Genomic DNA, 21,367 nt, shown 5'->3' with positions numbered 1-21,367 from the left:
TTCAGGGTCCTCAGGAGGACAGATGGATAAGATCTTTCCTACCAGAAAGACCAGGAAAGAGAACAGGGAGGCAGGGAGAAGCCTACTCTTCATTCAGCCCTCGTGGTTGGCCAGGCACTGGCGAGGTGCCTCACACGAGTTCTCCCATCCCATCTCACAAAATGCCCGTGTCCTCATGCCCATTTTACAGATGAGAATGAGGCCTGGGGAAGTGATGTGGCTTGTCCTAGGCCCCACAACTAGTGAGCGGCAGTGCCTGACCTGGACCTCAGATCTCTCTGGTTCCCAAGGCATGGTGTTGGGCCATGCAGGGGTTTGGGGTTATTTATGGTGGCAGGGGGACCCTCTGGAGGGCGTTTCGGGCAGCACGGGGACAAGTGGACTTGGGTGGAGCCGATGCCAGGTCTCACCAGCCGTCAGCAGTTTCTCCTGCATTGCCAGGGTATGAGGGCACGAACTGAGTGTAGGTCTGGGGGCCCCACTTACTTGGGTTCACATCCCCCTGCTCTGGGACTCTGAGACCTGAGACAGGTCACGTCCCCTCTGGGCTCTGGGTCTCTTACCCACAGCCTGGGGCTAACAGTACTTACCTCAGGAGGGTCAGGAGGATTCAACTAAGGGCTAAGTTTCAAAAGGGCTCCAGCACCTGCGGCCCCCCCATGCAGACATGGGAGGTGGGAGTTGAGGCCCGTGGCCCCATAGATCTGGGTGGCCCTACAGCAGCCGTATCTCTGCAGCCAAGGCCATTGGCATCTCGGAGCCTGTCAAGGTGCCCTACTCCAAGTTCCTGATGTACCCAGAGGAGCTGTTTGTGGTGGGGCTGCCTGAAGGCATCTCCCTCCGCAGGCCCAACTGCTTCGGGATCGCCAAGCTCCGGAAGATCCTGGAGGCCAGCAACAGCATCCAGTTCGTCATCAAGAGGTAAGGCCCGGCCGGGTCCACGGGAGCCCTTCCAGGCTTGCCCGGCACCCAGGAGCAGCGCCAAGTAGCCATCTTCCTCTTCAGACTGGGGAAGGCTTTTTTTAAAGAAAATAGGGCATTCGATGAGGTTTGGCCTCAGTTGAGCAGGCACGAGGTTGCCCAGGCCCAGCCCAGGCCTGAAGGACCTTAAGCAACCAGACTAATGCCATCTCAGTCCCACGAGAACAGCCCCCAGTTTACCCAGCTGTAGAATGGGAGTACACCCACCAGCTTGATCTCCTGGATAATTCTGAGCATCCTCTGGGCCAGGGGGCATCCAGGCTGAGGACAATGCCCCATGACCCCAGGACTGGAAAATCAGCCATTGGCATTTTGAGTCCCTTCTGTTTCCTAGGGCATCTAATTTTTGTCAGCGAGGACCCAGGGAGCTCCAGTGTATCCAGCCTTTGTGCCAGCTCAGATATAAAGTCCCTTTGGAGGAGATGGAGGCAGCTACTGAATTTTTAAAAGATGAGGGAGGACCTGGGGTGAACTGTTTCGTGTTTTTTTGCTTCTGTGTATTAACGTGATGTCTTATAAATTTACTTTTGGTTTGGTTGGAAGTGACAAGAAAGAGGAGACTCTTAAGGGTTTGTTCTCCCTGGGGGAGTAGATGGCCCCCAAATTGGGAGACTCACAGTGTCCTTCACACCTCAAGTGGCAGGCTGGTGATGGGGTGCGGAGCAGGGAGCTCTCTCGTGGGGCCTGGTTTGCACCAGGAGAAGCAGAGAGGGTGGTGCTCTAGGAGATGCAAATAGTGGACACATGGTTCCTTCCTTCCACAAATACATCTTGAGTGCCCACTGTGTTCCAGGAGTGATGCAGCAGCAAATGCCACCGAGTCCTGCCCTCGAGTTGGCTGATCTCACGGAATTAAATCACGATATAGTATCAGGTAGAGATAAATGCTGTGATGAAGGTTAAAGGGGCAAAGAAAGAGAGGCAGGAGGAACCTGTCTATGGAGGGGACTTTGGAGCAGAGACCTAATGAAGCAAGGTTTGCAAATTATTTGCAATGGAAGAGCATTGAAGCAGTGGGAACAGCAGGTGCAAAGGCCCTGAGGCAGGGACATCCTTGTGCGTTTGAAGTCTAGCAAGGCGCCATTGTGACTGGTGCAGGGGGAGTGAGGGAAGAGTGTGAGTGGCGAGGCCCAAGAGATAGCAGGAGCTGGATCATACAGGGTCTTAGACTGGTTTAAAGAGTCGGGATTTTATTTCAAATTTAACGAGAACTCACCGGAAGTTTTTCAGGAGGATGGGCAGGGGCAGAAACGGGGACCAGTGAGGAGGCTGTTCCTGGCCCAGGGGACACGGTGGCATCTTGGATTAGGTAAAGGTAGGGGTGGGATGGTGAAAAGTTGTCAGAGTCAGACAGTGTTTTGAAGATGAGGCTGGTAGAATTTGCTGATATATGGGATGTGAGTCTGCTGTGTGTTATGTTTGAGGTGCAGGGAGGGTTGGCAGGTGGATTACGGGGTTCAGACTCAGGAGAGAAGTCGGGGTGGGGACAGAACGTGGGAACCTGTCAGCATTCAGGAGGGACGTAGCACATGGGGGCTGCTTGCCTCATCCATCCCCTCAAACTGAGAACTGGAAGCCCTTGGGTGACTCGCAGGCTCCTGGGTCCAAGTCCAGCTCCTCCTGTTACTCCCCCGACCTTGGGTAGGTTGTTCAGGGTGTTAAATGGGGCATACTGTACCATTCATGGGGTGGCCCTGGAGGTCAAGGTTTAGCAAAAGACCTGGCACAGTGTAGGTACTCAATTAAGATGGTTTGGGGTTTTTTTTTTTTTTAGTATCAGGTTTATTGAAGTTTAATTTGCATTCAGTAAAACTCACCCTTTTAAAATCCACAACTCTTTGATTTTTGGCAAACTCACACTGTCACATCACTACCACCAAGATACAAAACGGTTCCATCACCCCACAAGCTTCCCTTGTGCCCCCTTGTTGGCTACCCCAGACCCTGCGACCTGGTAGCTGATCAGTTTTTTTGCCATTTTGCCTTTTCCAGAATGTCATATAAATGGAATCATATATTGTGCATCTCATTGGGTCTGGCTCTTTCAGTCAGCTTTTGAGATTCATCCATGTGGTTGCCTGTATCAGGTTTATTTCTTTAGATAATTCGTTTTCTGAATGCCAAGTGAAGAAAATGATTCAAGTGGGAAAGAGTGATTAACTTTGTCCAGTGGAACAGCTGGGGTGTTAGGATTAAGGACCAGTTGGGGTGATTCTAAGAGATAATTGGAGAAGAGAGATTGAGCACTTGAGTATATTTATTTTGTTCTTCATTTAAAAAATTAGCCAAAAACACTATTGGGAAAATTAGTGAAAAATCGCCACTTCTCATTAATCTTACTTCTAAAAAATATGTATTTTGGGGGTGATGTAAATGTTCTGGAATTATAAGTATGGCTGCGTAAACAACTTTGTGAATATACTATAAACCACTGATTCGTGTACCTTAAAGAGTGAATTACATCTCAATAAAGTATAAATGTATGTGTGTGTATGTGTGTCTTATGTATGTATGTTCGTATGTGTTTATATATATAAACACACACACACATATATATACATATATTAGCTTGCCAGGGCAGCCATAACAAAGTACTACAGACTGGGTGGCTTAAACAATAGAAATTTATTTCTCGCAATTCTGGAGTCTGGAAGTTCAAGGTCAAGGTGTCAGCAGGGTTCGTTTCCCCTGAGGTCTGTCTCCTTGGCTTGCAGACAACCACCTTCTTGCTAAGTCTTCACATGGTCATTTCTGTCTGTCCACACATCCTTGGTATCTCTCTGTGACCTAATCTCCTCTCCCTATGAGGACACTAGTCAGATTGGATTAGGGCCCACCCTAATGTCCTCATTTAAAGACCTTATTTTGAAATACAGTGAGCCTATAAAAATATATATGAGAAATCATCACTTGGAGGAGATATCACTGATGGATTGACTTCCACCTAAACCGGAATTCCATGTCCTTCTAAACAGCCTCCAGACAGCAACTGCCAGTTGATGAGAGTTGGCACAGAATCAAATCAAACTCTCTAAATCTTTGATCAAAAAACATTCTTCACCCAGATTCTTGAACAAACATGTATCCAAAATTTTCATATTCTTTTGTGCATTCTTCTGGAAATAGGGTCCCTTGCTTTCATCAAATTCTCCAAAGTTAAAAAAAAAAAAATACCTTGAGAAATTTAAAACCATGGGTGGATTCACACAGATGGGAGACTGAGGTCCGGGGAGGAGTGGCAGAAGGTCTGTCTGATTGCAGTGCTGCAGGGCAGTTCTGGTGCCGACCTCCCAGACTTAGCAGACCCCACAGATTCAGGACACAGTCCCCAGCAAGACCACCCCCACTTCCAACATCAGCTACAAGTTCAAAGGTCCCTAGACCACCGACACTCCTGAGCAGCTGGCTGCAAATTCAGGGGTTCCCAGGACCCCTCCCCAAGTGTGATAATTAACTAGCACGACTTACAGGACCCAGGAAAGCACTGTATTGCAATGACAGTTTTATAGAAAGGATGCAGATCAGGACCAGCCAAATGAAGAGACATAAAGGACAGAGTCTGGGAGGGACTGGACGTGGGGCTTCCATCCCCTCTTCCTGTGAAGTCAGGGCCCATCACCCTCCCAGCACATCAGTGTGTTCACCGATCAGGCAGCTCCACCGACCCCAGTGTCCACACTTTTACTGGAATTCATTGCTAGCCTTCACTGGATTACTGGCCAAGTGATTGGACTGTCTCCAGCCCCCCTCCCCTCCCTGGAGGTCAAGAGGTCTGGCTGATACCAGTGGCTTGAAGGCCAGACAAGCTACATTATACAGCACTGATTCTAAGTGCCCCATTTTTGGTGCAACCTTGTCCAGCTGTAGCAGGCCTGTCTGGGTGGCGGGGGTCTGGGCTGAATGGCCGGCTGAGGGCACTGGGGAGGTCACATTGGCCAGAGGAGGGCTGACAGGGCATGGCGGATGCAACAGGTACCAGAATCACTCCTTCAAATCTCCCGAAGGGAAGGGATGCTGGACCAGGGTTCAGTGTGAGGTTGGGTCTGTGGGTGAGGCTTCCCGGGGAGGTGCTGAGCTTTTCCTCACAGGGGTATCCAAGCAGTGACACAGGAGACCCTGCCTGGGAGTGAGGCCAAAGGCCAGACTCTCAGGGCGCCGCCCCCCCATCAAGTGGATGAGGATTTGGTGTCCCTCCTGGCAGCGGGCATCTGTGCCTGACACAGAGCTGGGCTTACAGGGCCAGGGAGGGAGGAGGCACAGCCCTGCCTTGGATCACAGTTTCAAGAGCTGGAAAAGCCCTCAGACTGCGTTTAGACCCCCCATCACTTCCTCTCTGCCTTCTTATGGGGAAACTGAAGCCCAGAAAATGTAATGATTTCCCCACAGGCACTGAGCAGGGCTCCCACCTCCCAGGCCAGAGTGCTTTCTGCGGTCCTGTTGTGTCTTCAAGCATGGGTTTATGAGGCCCGTTCCCCTCTGAGCCAGGGCAGGGTTATTATTCCATTTCAGATGAGAAAACAGGCCTGGGGTGGGAGGGGTCCCTCAGCTGGAGAGGCTGCGGGCGAGGAGGAGGGGATGCCTAGTTTGAACTCTGCCCCTCTCGCTGTGTGGTCTTGGGCACGTTACTCACCTTCCCGATGCCTCAGTCTCCTCTTCCTGCAAGTGGGATGATGGAAACAGTGCCTACCTCAAGGATGTCGGGCGGGTTACCTAATGTGAGGACGGGCTCTGTGGAGTCTGCAGGGATACAGACATTAGTGTAAAGCTGGGTCTGTTCCCCGAGGCCCCGACTCCAGAGTGAAATGGTGTCAGCCAGAAACCTTGGACCTTCCCTACACCTCCAAGATCTTGCCACAGTCAGTCCCAGACTGTGTCTACGCTTCAGACCAGCTCCGTAGGAAGGCCCCCAGACCACGTGCTCTGACCCTGGCCAGTGGCAGTTATACAGCATCCTGGAACCGAGAGTGAGGGCGTCAGCTCCACCGGGCCAGGACCAGGCTGGTTTCGCTCCTGGCTGGATCCTCAGAGCCCAGCGCAGCCCCCAGATCACACACGTGGGTCAGCAGGACAGCTGCCTGGGACGCAGAAACCCCAGACCTTGACTGTCCAGAGCCAGGAGCGCCCACTGCACAGATGTGCAGACTGAGGCCCAGGGGGAGAGCTGGGTAGTACCGGGGAGCCCTGGAGGGACCTTGGTGATCGCCTCACTTGTGTCTTGCAGGCCTGAGCTGCTCACCGAAGGAGTCAAAGAGCCCCTCACGGACAGCCAAGGTACCCTGCGCAGGGTCACGGGCCGAGGCGCGGGCTGGGCGTGGGAGGGGTCCCAGGCTTCTGCCATCACCCCTCCTCCTGCTTCCTCTGTCCTGGTCCCGTCTGCCCTGGCATCCCCCCATTGCCCTCCCTGCTGGGTTTGCCCCCACCAGATACCACCTCTGTCCCGGGTCCCAGGAGCTGCCTGCTCACCCTGGCTTCTCTCCCCCCCGCCCCCAGAGAGGGATTCCGGGGACCCTCTTGTGGACGAGAGCCTGAAGAGACAGGGCTTTCAAGGTAAGGTTGCAGCTCAGGATGGGGTCCGCAGTCCCAGTGCCATGACCTTGACCTGGTTTGGGTTTGGAGGGCCAGGCTAGGGGTGGGAGGGGCTGGCCGCCAACCTCAGGGCCCACGGGGCCTGAGTGAGGCAGGCGGGCAGCCAGGCAGGGCTGGAGTTTGCCAGCTCCAGTGAGAGGCTCCGCAAGGTGGCTGGGGGTTCAGGGGTACAGGGCGTGGGAGCCGGCCCGCTGTCCGTCTGGGGAAGCAGCTGACCTGCCCGCTTCGTATTAGGCAGCCAGCCGTGCTCTTAGTGCTTTGAAATCCGAGGAGAGGAGGTCACGGAGGGCAGGGAGGGCTCTCCGGAGAAGCAGGACTCTGGTTGGGCCAAGGAGGGGTGGGAGGACGTGAGTTTGGAGGAAGAGGCGTGGAAGATGGAGGAAGCCTGAGTGCAGGACTGCGGAGAGGACCGGACGTGAGAAACAGACGCAGAGAGGGGCCAGGGTCTGACGGGGGAGGCTCCCTGCCCACAGTGGAGGCTGGTATTACCTTTTGGTTAAGATCAAGTGTAGCATCAGTAGGGGCTGCAGTGGCTGAGAGCAGCCGTCCACGTGCACGTCGGGGCAGCTCTAGGGTGTGGCTGTGAGTCCCCTAGGGCAGGTGCTCCCCATGTGGGCCCTGGGTGGTCAGTGTGACCCTGAGGAGAAAGTGGGGTCAGCCAGACCAGCGGCAGGAAGGGCCAGCCCCTGTGGGTGGAGGAGCCCGGGGAGATGGGACCCAAATCCCAGAGGGGCACCTGCTTACCCCCCAGCCTCTCAACTCCTTCCTGGGCAGCCGGAACTTTCTATGATGGGGGAGTTCCAGCTCTCACCTCTCCACGTGACTCCTCGTACTCAGCCCTCTTAGCAGACTGGGGTCCAACCGGCCAGAGACCCCTCCCCTCCCTCCATCCTCCTCCACCTCTTTCTTCCCACAAGGGAGTGCCAGGCTCTAATCTCCCCAAGGCCGGGGGCTCGTCCAGGGGTCTCGTGGCAGATGCTGACACGCGGGCTCCTTAAGAGCTAGCCTCTGGGTGGGTGAGTGACCACTGGGGGCTGCCTGGCCGGCTCCCTGCCTCCGCGGGGCTGCCCTGTCCGCTGAGCTCACGTCCCTGCGCTGCCTCCTGCCTCCCGCCTGACCCTGACGAGGCCCCACTCCACCCGCCGATGACGCAGGAAGCTGCTCCCCTTCATGGCGTCTCTCACCTCCAGGGCTGGCTCATGGGTGTGGGTTTCAAATGTCAACAGTTAATTTCCAACTCATCGCTGTTGTCGCGAGAGTGTGCGTCCTTCCGGAAAAAACACACGTCTCCGTCAAGAAGTTAGTGCTGCAGGACTCCAAGGGGCCCACTCCACGGAGCTGATAATTGCCTGAGAAGGAGTTCCCCATAGTTAGGAAATCATATTCCTTTAAACTCACCAAGTGCCTTTTCATTTAACGGCCCAAATCCGTAACCGTTTTTCACTTTGCAGAAAATTATGACGCCAGACTCTCACGGATCGACATTGCCAACACGCTGAGGGAGCAAGTCCAGGATCTGTTCAATAAGAAATACGGTGAGTCCCGGGACACCCTGGCGGGAGGGAGGAGAGGCAGGAGCATACCAGTTCTGGCCATGGTCTCCTCTGGGAAGACCACTCACCTGCATACAGATATGTCTTGAGCACTTACTGTGTGCCAGGCACTGGGGAAAAGGCAGTGAAGAAAACACGCAGTCTCGTGGGGACTTCTCTGGTGGTCCAGTGGTTAAGACTCCACGCTTCCACGGCAGGGGCTGTGGGTTCGATCCCTGGTCGGGGAGCTAAGATCCCACATGCCAAAAACAAACAAACAAACCAAAAACCCACGCAGTCCCTGCCCTTGGGGGACCCTGCAGACCAGTGACGTGAGACTGACATTGAACAGCTCTACCCAGAATCCAGTGACAGTGAGGCGTTGTCCCATGATTATGCAGGAGAAGAGCAGGCTGCTCTAGAGAAAATAGCTTTCCTTAGATTGGAAGCCAGGGAAGGGCTCTTGGAAGAAAGAACTGAACGATGGGTAATCAAGCAGAGAGTGAAGGAAGGGCATTCTGGCTGAGGTAATGGCATGTGCAAAGGCCCTGAGGCTTGTCTTAAGAAGGAGCCAAGGGAACTCCCTGGCAGTCCAGCGCTTAGGACTTGGTGCTTTCACTGCCGTGGGCCCTGGTCAAGGAACTAAGATCCTGCAAACCATACGGTGCAGCCAAAAAAAAAATATATGTGTATATATATATACACATATATATGTATATATATGTAGGTAGATAGACAGCTATAAGAAGGAGCCAAAAGCCGAAGCATAAGGGCAGGCACTGGGGGAGAGGAGGGCCCTGCGGAGCTGGCCAGAAGACAGATCCAATGGGCCAGGGCCTTGGAGGGAACCATGATATCGGGTTTGTGTTTTGGGCGGATTGAAGTAAAAGGAGCAGCTTTGCACTTTTAAAGTGTCTTCCTGGCTGCTGTGAGGAAAGTGAGTGGCTGTGGGAGGGTGGGAGTGCACACTGGGAGACCAGCCCAGAGGCTGGAGCAGTATTTAGGCGAGAGTGATGATGGCTTGGGCAGGCCCTGGCCGGGATGCCGCAGGAAACCGGATGGAGTGAGATGTGCTTCAGAGGGAGAATCACTGGCGCAAGTTGACAGGGGCGGCGGGAGGAGCGGAGGCATCCAGTTGCATCCTGCCTCGAGGAGAACAAGCTGTATCTGTTAAGGTGCTTTTTGGTCTCAAGTAACAAAAACAAACTGGCTTCAACCGTTAAGGGGGTTAATTGGCTGATGATTCAGTTACTATGACTTCGCAACAGATCACCTTAAAACGTGGTTGCCTAAAATAACCATGATCATGTATTATCTCTGAGGGTGTCAGCGAGTCAGGACTTTGGGAGCAAGCTGAGCTGGGCAGCTGGCACCCACGGTCTGTCCCGGGGTTGCAGGCAGAAGGTGGATGAAGCTGGGGTCATCTGGACGGCATCCTCACTCACATGTCTGATGCCTGGGCTGGGGAAAGAGCTGCTGCTGGAACAGCTGGGCCCCTCAAGCATCTTTCTCAGTTTCTGTGTGACCCCTCTACGTGGGCTTTCTGGCATAGCAACTCCATGGTAGCTGGATTTCCTGCTTGTTGGTCAGGGCTCCTGAGTGTCCTGAGAGAGAGAGCCAGGTGGAAGCCATGTTGCCTTTTATGACCCAGCCTCAGAGGTTGTTCAGTGTCCCCTCTGCCATACTGCATTGGTCAAGGCAGTTACAAAGTTCCACCCAAGTGTAAGAGGAGGGAATATAGACCCCATTCTCTATGGGGAGTGTCGATGTTACACTATAAGAGGAGCATGTGGGATGGGAGAAAGATTGGTGCAGCTGTCTTTGGACAGTACAGTTAGCCATAACTCAGGAAATCCAGCAGTAGGGTGGCTTTCAGGATTAGCTGGATCCAGCAGCTCAGGGAATGAACTTGATGTCTTTCCACTGTGTCAGAATCATCTCAGGCTGACTTCCTGCTTGCTAGCAGAATGACCACAGCAGGTCCGGACATCCCATCCAGGGAGAGAGCTGGCTTTTCCACAGGCTTTCTCAGGAAAGCCTGATAGTTTCCCAGAATTCCCTGGGCCCTCTCCGGTTTCTCATTGATCCCCATTGAGTCACATGTCCAGTCTTTACCCAATCCCCATGGCAGAGAAATGCCACGTGCTCATTGGCTTAGGCCTGGGTTACCCAGACCTGTCACCGTGACAAGGGGGAGGAGGGGGGAGTACAGAGCTGCCAGAGACAGGTAGATACCCAAACTGCCAGCCAGGGAGAAGGGGCAGCACCCTCACTGAGTTTGAAGAGGGGAGATGATGGGTTGCATTTGGATATGTTGAGTCTGAAGTGTGAGTGGAGATGTCTCATAGGCAGGCAGAGAGACAAGTCTGCTGTTCAGGAGAGGTGTCTGGATTGGATGCAAAAATTAGACCATAGGAGCAGAGGAGACACCCCTAGGGGTGCAAAGAGAGCAGAAAGAGGACCCATGCAGAAATCCAGGGAGCCCCGTGTTCAGAGGTCAAGTCCAGGAGGGGGAGGAGTGGCCAGAAAGGGGAAACCAAGAAAGTGAGGCATCACGGACACCAAGGACAGGGCTTCGAGGAGGGGAGAGTGGTCATCTGTGTTGGATTTTGCCAAAAGAGAGCAAATACCTTCTGGGTTGGGCAACACAGAGGCCGTCAATCATTTTAGCAAGAGCCCTTTTGGGGGCAAGGAGTGAGGAAGTAGAGATGGCAGTGTTCCCATTCATGGATGATGGGTATAAGTACATTTCTGTCTGCAGCAAAGTCAGGATAAAGAATTTAAAACAGGCTGGAAATGCATAGAAACAGAAAGTGGATTAGTTTGGTTGCCAGGGCACGGAGGGAAGGAGTGAGGTGTGACTGCTAATGGGGATGGGGTTTCTTTTTGGGGTGACGAAAACGCTCTGGAGTTAGATAGTGGTGATGATTTCACAACCTCCTGAGTACGCTAAAAACCACTGGATTGTTTAAGATGGTAAATGTTATGGTATGTGAATTACATCTCAATTAAATAAAGCCAAACAGACAAGCTGAAGCAATGGCACGAAGCCGGGGTGACATGAAGACTCAGCCATTCTGTACTTGCTAGATGCGGGGCATGCATCAAGCTCTGAGTTTCCTAGGAGCCAGAGCAAAAAGGGAAATGAGGCCAGTTATACCATTCCCAGTGTCCACGAGATAAAAATTAGTTTATTGCCCAGAAAAAGTTCAGCTACTTCTCCTAGTGCAAAGACGTGCAGAGATTTCTGCAGCACATCTTTGTGAAGGGGCATCCTGTGACACTGAGGAGTGTCCAGCCCTCCGTCCAGGAGGGGGCTCCCATGGTGCACCCCACCTAAGTCAGAGAGCCATGGACGTTCACATCAGCCTGACAGCAGGCAGCAGGCCTTGGCCCAGAGTAGATCAGCAGTGGACTCAGGATTGCTCCCAGGCTGTGAGACAAAGTACAGTCCCTGGGATGGACATGCCACAGCCCTCTGCAGAGGGGATTGGCGACAGGAATGAGGCCAAGCCCCAGATATGGAAAGAGAGCCCTGAGGCCTGAGCCGCACCCTGGCTGGCCTCCCTGCTCCCAGATGCGATCTGCCCTTTTAGGCCAGGCCCATCCTGAACCAGGGTGAGGCAGAGCCTGTGGGGCTGATGGAGGATCAGGCGTTGTAGGGAAGGGCCAGCTGTGCCCACGAGGTACCGTCCTTGAGACGGCTTTCAGATTCTCAAGCTGTGAGGCCTCTGACGTTAGCCCCTGCCCTCTCCCAGCAGTCATAGCCACACGTCCCCTGGCCACTCCTCAGCCTGCCCTGGGCACAGACCCACACCCCCGCCCCCCTAGGGCCCCTGCCTCCCAGTCCCTCACTGACTGTGCCTTTCTGCAGTGCTACACCACAGCCCCCCACCGTAGCCCCCTGTGCACGGGGTGTATCACACTCGTGCCTGGAGCACCCCCTGGCTGCTGACAACCCACCAGCCCCGCCTCTGGCTCCTGACAACACTTCCTCTGTCCCTCTCGTCCGCAGGGGAAGCCTTGGGCATCAAGTACCCGGTCCAGGTCCCCTACAAGAGGATCAAGAGTAACCCCGGCTCGGTGATCATCGAGGGGCTGCCCCCCGGGATCCCCTTCCGAAAGCCCTGCACCTTTGGCTCCCAGAACCTGGAGAGGATCCTTGCGGTGGCTGACAAGATCAAGTTCACCGTCACCAGGTACTCAGGGGAAGGGGGAGAGAGAGGAGGCGAGGCTACCACGGGAGGGGGCTCGCACCACAGACCCTTGGCCTTTCCTTCGGGTGGACCTGCCCTCCATGGACAAGGCAGCTCTTCCAGCACCACCCTGGGTCCTGGGGGTTGGAGGAAGGGGGACTGCAGGCCAGCCAGGGTGCAGGGAGCCCCACAGAGGTGAGACTAGCTCCCCTGCCCCCCAGCCACCATAGCGGGGGCAGCCTTCGTGGGCCCCATCTACCTGCTGCAGCACCTGCACTCCCTCCTAGTCCCCTGGAAGAGGCGTTTGGCCCGTGTCAGAGCAGAGGAAACCGAGACGAGTGATTTGCCCCAGGCCACAGAGCTAGCTGGGTGGAGCCAGCAGGGCAGAGCCAGCGGGAGACCCTGCTTGGCCTGGTGCACGGCGGCCCTGCCGCATCGTCCCAGGGTCCCCAGGGTCCCGTGCGCACAAAGCACCGGGCATCTTGTTAAAATGCAGATTCTGGTTCAGCAGTTCTGGGGTGTGTCCCACGCATTCCTCACAAGCTCCCAGGCCCTCCCCTGACACCCCCATCTCTGTTTCTCTTCCAGGCCTTTTCAAGGACTCATCCCAAAGCCTGGTAAGAGGCGCTGGCTATGGGGGACCACTTGACACAGGGGGTGGGCCATGGTGCTGGGGGCCAGAGGCCGGAGTGGAGCTCACCGTGGGGTACCGGTTCCAGGGCCCTGGAGCAGGAGCCCCCACCCTTCTGTCCTCCCGCTTCCCTGGGCTCTGGCCCCAGCAGGGAGGAGGAAGGCCAAGCTGGAGCCTGGCCCCGGTTCCTGGGACAGAGAAAGGGATGGTGGGGTGGCACTGGTGACTTTTAAGCCTGGGATGGGGGTTCAGGAGGGAGGGGCCTGGCCGGGTCAGTGCCCCCCACTTTCCCTAATGCAGGGGCCTTAGTGAACTGATGAGGTTGATGGTGGGTGGGTTCCTAACCTCAGAGGGAGGGGTGTCTGCAGGGGAACCTGCGAGCTTGGCGGTGGGATGTGGGTGAGTGCTTACCCACTTCGTAAAATGCTTCTCCTGGCCCCATTTCAAGGCATCCACCACCCCCCACCATCCCCCGGGCTATGTCCTGGCCCTCCCAAACCCTGAATGAGCAGGGGCTGTCCCTGCAGGGGGTGACATGACCACCTGGTCAGCACTCAGGGCTGGCCGGGCCTCCAAGGAGGCAGCTGCATACGCAGACCCCAGAGCCTGCGTGTGGAGAGATGGGGAGGAGCTCTGCCGCCTCTCCCCTCCCCTCACTCGGAGTCACTGGCAGCCCTGGGCCCTTGGGGAGGCTGTGCTGGGAACAGAGAAAGCCTGCAGTACAGGAATCCAATTTCACAGTCACAGTCACATCCACTTCACTCCTCACCCACCGCCATCCGCCCTGACCCTGCCACCTATAGCTGTTCACTCCCTGCGCCAGGGGAAGGGGCGACCTGGAGGGGGGCCAGACTCACTGAGGGGCGTAGCCATGTGGCAGCTGCCGTCGGGCTGCAGGGACCCCAAGGAGGAGGAGCAGAGGAAGGGGTGCTTGGGAGGGTTTCCTGGAGAGGAAGGCTCTCGTGGGGCCTCAGGGGAGAGCAGGACTTGGAGGGCCAGGACGAGACGGAGGGAGAGGCAGGTGGTCAGCTGGGGAAGCAGCAGGGGTCCAAGGCCTACGCCCAGGGTGTTTTTCCAGAACTCTGAGAGGTGTGAAAGCCGTTGGATGATATTAGGAAGGTAGAGATGGTGAGGTAAGGGCAGCAAAATGCAGCAGTGGTGGCCCCGGCGGAAACCTTGCCAAGAGATTACTGGGTGTCAGACCCTGTGCTGACCGCTTCCCGTGGGTCCATTTTACACATGTTTCCGGAGGTCCTTCCTCCTAGGGCTGGGCAGTGGTCTGGGTACCATGGTTACAGACAGAGGAGGCATCTCGTTTACTCCTCACACCTGTGAGGTTGGCGCCAGAGCCTGACCTTCAGGGGGAAACTGAGGCTCGCGTTTCAGCAGTGTGCCCACGTCACACGGCTAGCAAGTGGCCTGGCCGGCCTCTAGGCCCGTGATCTAGAGCACTTCGCCCCCGTGGAGAGGTAGGCCTGTGCTTCTGGGGGCTGCAGGACAGAACAAGGGTACGAGGGCTCAGGTGCTCGTGAGAACATCACAGGCCCGGGGACCCTCTTCTCATTGGCCATGGGGGGCAGGACACACCTTCCCTGGTGCCACCTGGGGCCCCTGGCCCATCCCTGCTCTGTGACAGGCCACTCAGCCCTCTGTGGACCTGCCTTGCTCCAGGACCGTGGTGGGCAGCCTGTGGTCCACGCGCCTGCCCCGCAGCAGGGGCCCCGTGACCCTGTCAGCCCTGTGCCACTGAGTCAGCTTCAAGCCACTGCCCGTCCCGACTTCACTTTCTGCCCAAGTTGGTGTCAGAGCCGGGCAGTGTCCGTCCTCTTCCCATGAGCGGCAGCGGGAAGGATGGCCGGGCCTCCCTCTGCTGATGGAGAGGAGAAACACGGCGAGGCAGTCCGTCGGCCTCCCCCTGCACACCCTGTGATCCCCAGCCCCTCTTACCCAGAAGGAAGGGCCCCACGGAGGCCTGAAAACATAGCTGCTCCAGGGGTATGCACGTATTTTAACGAGTTTGAAAAGCAAGAAATACGCGTGATCGTATGCTGGGCTGTGAGTTCAGCGCTTGGCGTATCACCTTTTTTTGTCCCCTTTTTACGGATGAAGAAACTGAGGCCAAGGGAACTTCAGTGACTTGCCTGGGACGCCCAACCTGTAGTGTAGGAAGCGTTGGTTCCACATCTGGCTCCCTGCTCCGTCAGGGAGGCCCACTGATGCCAGGCGGGCGGCACGTAATTCAGAGCAGCCACCAAATAGCGGAGCGTCGGGCTTTGGGGAGAAACACTGGGGGCAGAGAGGCAGCCAGCAGCCATCGCCCCCTTCTGGGGGGGTGACCTCCTCCACTGACCACGGCTCGCCCTCCAGCAAGGGGGGCTCGGCAGCTCATCTTCCTGTTCGAACAGCTTCTTGAATCAAAACCATCACCCCAGGGTGGCCATCTGCCCCCCATTTCTCTGTGCCAGTCTGCCCGCCCACCCATCGGCCTTCCCTGTGGCCCCTCTGTGTGCAGAGAGGGCCCTTGGAAATGCTTCCTCTGCCCACGTGGTATGGGAGAGGGTGGCAGGCTGCCTAGAAGAAGAGATGGGCACCTGGCCCTGGCCCCAGGCCTCAGGGATGGAACTGCCAGCGCCTTTCCAGGCATTGGCGCTCTGGGCCAGGTGTCAGCCTGGAGGGACCGGGGCAGATGGGCTGGCAGGCCAGCTGTGTGCTTCCTAACGCCATTTGTCACGCTGGGCTGGGAAGGTGTCCAGACTCACAGGGGCCTCCGAGGGTTCACCAGAGGTCGCCGGGTGCAGCTCCTGCCCCAGAAAGGGCTGTTCCCAAACTGTCCATTAGACAGTCGCTGAAGCCTGATGCGGGCCAGCTCCTGGGGTTCTGAGGTGAATTGGAGCAGGAGGTCAGGTCTCTAGGGGAGGCAGAACGTTGGCAGGTGCCATAGCCTGGAGAAAGGTAGGCTATACCTGTGCGCGTGGAGGGGTGGCAGATGATGTGCTTTGGGATTGGGGGCCGAGGTGGTGTGGGGGCCACGGGAGAGCACAGGCTGGTGCTCAGACAGAGCCAGGGTGAAACCCCAGACGCCTCTTACTAAGCCTGTGACTCTGGGCTCATTATTTCACATCTCCGAGCCTCCACTTCCTCATCGGTGAGATGGAGATGGTCATATCTGCCTCCCCAGGTGATCTGAGTGAATGAATGGTGGGCAGTGGTGGGTGAGCCATGGAGGACGGTTTTCCCCCTGCTGATGCTTGAGAGAGATGTTTGTGAAGCCCTCAGCCCTGGACCGGCTGTGATGGGAAGGGCTCAGCCAATGGGGTTGGCAGTTGTTATTGTTATTCCTGGGGGTCGGGAAGGCTTCCTGGAGGAGGGGACATTAAGCTGGGCCTTGGAGTTGAGCAGAAGGGGGTGTAGTTCTAACACAGGGCACAGCCTAAGTGAGGGCACAGAGCGGGTGTCTGACTAAACCAGGCTCAATCCCAGGGGCCTGAGTGAGTGAGGCCTGGGCAAGGTGCACACCACTGGAAGCTCCTTGTCACCTGGCCAGCTGCTCCCCACGTCACCCACCTGCCTGCAGCAGCACTGAGTTAAATTAGGGACACTGGGCCAGGGGCCAGAGAGGCAGGTGGCTGGGGACAGTCTCTGGCCTCAGCAGCACCAAGTCAAGGTGGGTCTCTCCCCAGACCCAGAGGGGCCCGAGGCTGTGCAAGCCCAGGACAGCAAAGGGGGCTGTTCATGATATGTTGGGAAAGATCAGTGGTGACTAAGGAAGGAGAGGCCCTCCGCCCAGGTAGCTGGTGTAGCAACAGCTGTAGAACATTCTAGTAGGTCGGGAAACACGAATACATACCCATGGTGGAAATCTGGAAAATATGGAGATCTCACTGCCCAGATGGCTGTTTATTTTTACGATGATACATTTCTTCCAGATTTTTCCCCAAGCTTATTAATTGTATATCTCGTCCTTTCCATAAATTTACATACACGCTTAAGCATAGCATTTTCCCATGTCTTTATTTTATTTTATTTTATTTTTTTAACATCTTTATTGGAGTATAATTGCTTTACAACATTCTCATGTCTTTAAAACACTTTACAATGGTCTGTCATCAGGGTGCATCATAGTTATATAACAGTCCTGTCCCCCAAGAGTGGACATTGGGGCAACTCCTCAAACCGTGGATACCTAACATCCACAACATGCTGATGATTTGCTGATTACCAAGCCTTCCCATACCAGCACATTTGATCTCCCCCAATAACCAGTCCTACAGGAAGAAACAGGCTCAGAGAGGTTAAGGAACTCGCTGGAGGTCACACAGCCATGTGCCCAGGCTTTCCCCACCCCCGACCTTTCATCCACACTGGGTATGTCTTTGCTGCCCCCTTCTGGCTATCAGCATCTATAACATTAGTCCTGCCTGTCTAATCCTTAAGGCTCATAATCCTTTGAGTTCATTTATTTGCACAACAACAATAAAAAGATTATTGAATGCCTGTTGTACGCCAAGCAAGATCTGCGAATACAAAATAGAAAAAAATCTATACCCCCTGTGGTGCTTATATTCTAATAGGGGAGACAGGTAAATAAGAACAAATAGTATCATATTCAATAGTGACAAGTGCCGTGGAGACAAATACAAAGGATAGGACTGTCTGTCAAGAGCACAATTTTAGAGAGGCCACCAGAAGTTAAGGCCTGAATGAAGACAGGGTATAAGCCATGTAGAAATCTAGGTCAATGGTCAGGGAACTAAGATCCCACATGCCGTGGGGCAACTAAGCCTGCGTGCCACAACTACTGAGCTCGCGCACCTCAACTAGAGCCCCCGTGCCACAAACTACAGAGCCCACGTGCCCTGGAGCCCACATGCCACAACTAGTGAAGAGAAAACCCACACGCCACAACTAGAGAGAAGCCCGCGCACCACAACGAAGAGCCCGTGCCACAACGAAAGATCCCTCGTGCCTCAATGAAGATCCCGCGTGCCACAACTAAGACCCGGTGCAGCCAGAAATAAATTAACTAACTAAATAAATAATAAATCAATGTTTAAAAAAAAGAAAGAAAGAAATCTAGGTCGAGACATCCAGGGAGAAGAGTTGTCAGTGCAAAGGCCCTGGGGCCCTGGACATATTTTGAAAGTAGGGCCAACAGGATTGCTGAGAGTGAATGTGGGGAGGGGGAAGGAGAGAGATCAAGGATGGCATCAAGGGACTTCCCTGGTGGCCCAGTGGTTAGGACTGCACACTTCCACTGCAGGGGACATGGGTTTGATCCCTGGTCGGGGAACTAAGATATCCCGCAAGCCACATGGTGTGGCAACAGAAAAACCCAAAACAAAACAGGATAGCATCAAGATTTTGTCCCAAGCAGCTGGAGAGGGAAGGGGAGGTGAGGATCTGAGTGGTGGGCAAATTTGACACCGAAGTGGACAGGTTGGGAAGGCAGTTGGATCGACAAATCAGAGCCGCACGGAGGGGTATAGCTCAGGGATAGAGCATTTGACTACAGAGAGAGTCCCCCTGGAGATGTGCAGTTGGGAGCCATTCTGTATTTCATGCATTTTAGTCATGAAACTGGTGGATCACAGTGGGGTTCAGCATGGAGAGTCAGAAGGGGTCCGAGGATGAACCCTGGGGCCCTCCAGCATTTAGAGCTGAGGAGAGACAAGTGAACCCCCAGAGGGTGTGATGTCCTGGAAGCTGAGTGAGAAACTGTTGACGAAGGAGAGTGATCACCTGGGCCCAGTGCTGCTGCAAGGTCAGGTTCAGACCTGAGATGGGCCTGTGGGATGGAGCAGCCCAGAGGTCCAGGGATGGCACGGTCAAGAGCAGTTTCGGGGGCTTCCCTGGTAGCGCAGTGGTTAAGAATCCGCCTGCCAATTCAGGGGACACGGGTTCAAGCCCTGGTTCGGGAAGATCCCACATGCCGCAGAGCAATGAAGCCCATGCGCCACAACTACTGAGCCTGCACTCTAGAGCCTGCGAGCCACAACAACTGAGCCCGCGTGCCACAACTTCTGAAGCCCGCGCGCCTAGAGCCCGTGCTCCACAACAAGAGAAGCCACCGCAATAAGCCCGTGCATCGCAACGAAGAGTAGCCCCCTCGTCACAACTAGAGAAAGCCCGCGCACAGCAACGAAGACCCAACGCAGCCAAAAATAAATAAATAAAATAAATACATTTATTAAAGAAAAAAAAAAAAGAGCAGTTTCAGGGAGGGGAGAGGATCTGAGTGGAATCGGGCTCAGGGGAGAACAAGAGAAAAGAAATGAACTCACCAGCTGCAGATGATGGCCCTTTAGGGACAGAGGAGAGGTGGGGTGGGAGCTGCAGGGTGAAATGGGATGAGGAGAGGGTTTCAGAGATTGAATAGTGACTGTGATTTTAGAGAAATGGATGATATGGCAGCTGAGAGGGTGGGGAGAGTGGGCAGAGGAGGGACGTCCGCCTGAGAACAGGAGGTGGGGAAGGGGGTGCTGAGAGCACTGCCAGAACCCCTCCGCACACAGGGGGACAGGGGAAGGGTGACTGGGGCGGAGGGAAGATTGTTGGAGTCAGGGTCCTAGAGGGAGGGCTAGAAAGATGGGAAGGGACAGTCTCAGAAGGAAGTATGACCTGGACACCGTGGAGGGGCCACCAATGTTGATGACCAAGGGGTTTAGACGTGACTGGAAAGAGGAGAGGAGGTAGAGACAGGGAGGGCCAGGGGCTTGGAAGGCGTCTCTGCCCGCACGTTGATCCCCAGGAAACAGGACGGATGGCAGCGGTGTGGGTGTCCTGAGCCCCGTGCAAGTTCAGTGCCATCTGCAGGCAAAGACCAGTCCTCCCCCTCCCCCAGGAGAACCAGCGCCCCGCAGGCAGGCCACGCGCATCTGGGGGTCTGAGAGAGCTTCCCAGGGAGATGACATTCCTCCCGGGGGATGGGAGGATTCCAGGCTGAGGGGCAGCACTTGCAGAGGTGGAGAGCCCTGAAATGACCATCCATGCCCAACCCTCGCTGAGTGCCCAAGGCGTGCCAGGCCCCAGGCCTTTCCCCCAGAGCCTCGTGGGGTCTTCACAGCAAGCCTGCGAGGTAGATACTGTTTTCATTCCCATTTTGCAGCTAAGCACACTGAGGCTGAAGGAAGCAGTCACATAGGTAACACAGGGCTGAAGTCATACCCACGGCCGTGCCGTTCTGGAGCCTGGGCTGGTTGGGCAGTGGGGGGAAGATCGCAGCAAAGGAATAAGGCCGAATCATGCACGGCCTTGACCTAAACGCTGGGGACTCAAGCTTTCTCTGGTGGCATTGGAGGCTTTTTCAGTCAAGGAAATGATAGGGTTGGATTTGTATTGTCTTACGATTACCATGGTAACCACACTTCCACCTACCAAGGTAGATGGGAGAAGGCAAAACTGGAGCAGCGTGGGCTGTGGGACCCAGAGATGGGTGGGGTTAGGATCTAGAGGTGGCAGTGGGGCGTGAGGAGGGAGAGAGGGCAGAAGGTTCCAGAAGGGTGATGGTGGTGTCCATCCCCAAGGCGGGGTCTGCAGGCCTGTGGGACATCCCGGAGCAGTCGTGGTGCTGAGAGCCTGCAGGGTGGTGCTGGGGCTGGCCTGGGTGAGCGTGGAGCCAGCAGAGAGGGCCCAGGGCAGAGCCGGGAGCACACCGACCTCCAAGAGATCTTGAGCGAGAGGAGCCTGTGAAGGAACAGAGGAGGTGGAGCCCCAGGAAAGGAGGTGGAGGGATTTGCGGGTTAGAAGCGCTGAGTCAGGCAGCTGTTTGCAAATCTCCCACGAGAGCAGAGTCCTAGGCAACACCAGAGAGATCAAGGAAATGAACATTCTCCAACGGTTCTCGAATAGCAGTGGCTTTTAAAAAAAAACAAAACGCCTTGTTAGGTAGTGAGTTCCCCATCACTGGAGGCATCCGAGCAGCCACTCACCTGGAGGCACTGCAGGAGAGGCGGGAGGGGCTTTGCCCGCTGCAGCTACCTTCGGCTTGTGCATCCCGTGCCTGTCTGCCCGGAGCCCCAGCCCTTTAGAACCAGGGAGGGCGCAGACAGAGGGGTCTCCCCACCCACTGACTCACTTCCCTCTGCTGCCCGGCTCCAGGCTTCCCCACAGCTGCCCTGCCCCGGCTCCCTTCTGGCCAAACACAGGCTTCCAGCTTCCTCTCCTTTTGGTTTGGTTCTTTGGACCCCAGCAGCTCAGCCCTCCCTGCCAGCTTGGGGGAGCTCCCTGGCGAGCAGCCAGCCGCCCCCACTCCGGAGCAGGGGCTCCGGCCCCGCAGACAGAGCAGAGCTGCCGACTTGCTGTGTGACTCCAGCAGCAAGTCCGGTTTGCCTGCCTGGGCCTCGCTTTCCCTGTTTGCAAAGTGGGAATAGTCACAGCAGGGCTGCCCCGGGGTGCCCCAGCAGGGCAAGGAGAGGAGGAATAAATGGCCCGTCGCGCGCGGG

The 21,367-nt window shown here is 55.6% G+C and overlaps 1 protein-coding gene across 3 annotated transcripts in view; it reads left to right on the top strand.

Annotated features, from left to right (window-relative positions):
* The window catches only part of GTF2IRD1 (GTF2I repeat domain containing 1), a 123,795-nt gene that overhangs the window by 69,332 nt on the left and 33,096 nt on the right, over nt 1–21,367 (top strand). For 2 of the 3 annotated variants that reach the window (XM_082432309.1, XM_082432310.1), the window contains exons 17-22: nt 738–921; nt 6,203–6,252; nt 6,472–6,528; nt 8,019–8,102; nt 12,115–12,298; nt 12,884–12,912. In XM_082432309.1, the coding sequence (XP_082288435.1) occupies nt 738–921; nt 6,203–6,252; nt 6,472–6,528; nt 8,019–8,102; nt 12,115–12,298; nt 12,884–12,912 (588 nt within the window). The remainder of the gene's footprint in view (nt 1–737; nt 922–6,202; nt 6,253–6,471; nt 6,529–8,018; nt 8,103–12,114; nt 12,299–12,883; nt 12,913–21,367) is intronic. The other variant, XM_082432311.1, reaches the window with a different exon arrangement.

The sequence above is a fragment of the Balaenoptera physalus genome, assembly GCF_965194825.1.
Source record: "Balaenoptera physalus genome assembly, chromosome: 16".
Lineage (NCBI taxonomy): Eukaryota > Metazoa > Chordata > Mammalia > Artiodactyla > Balaenopteridae > Balaenoptera > Balaenoptera physalus.
Note: the sequence above shows the minus strand (reverse complement) of the source record. Positions and strands in the feature narration are given on the sequence as shown.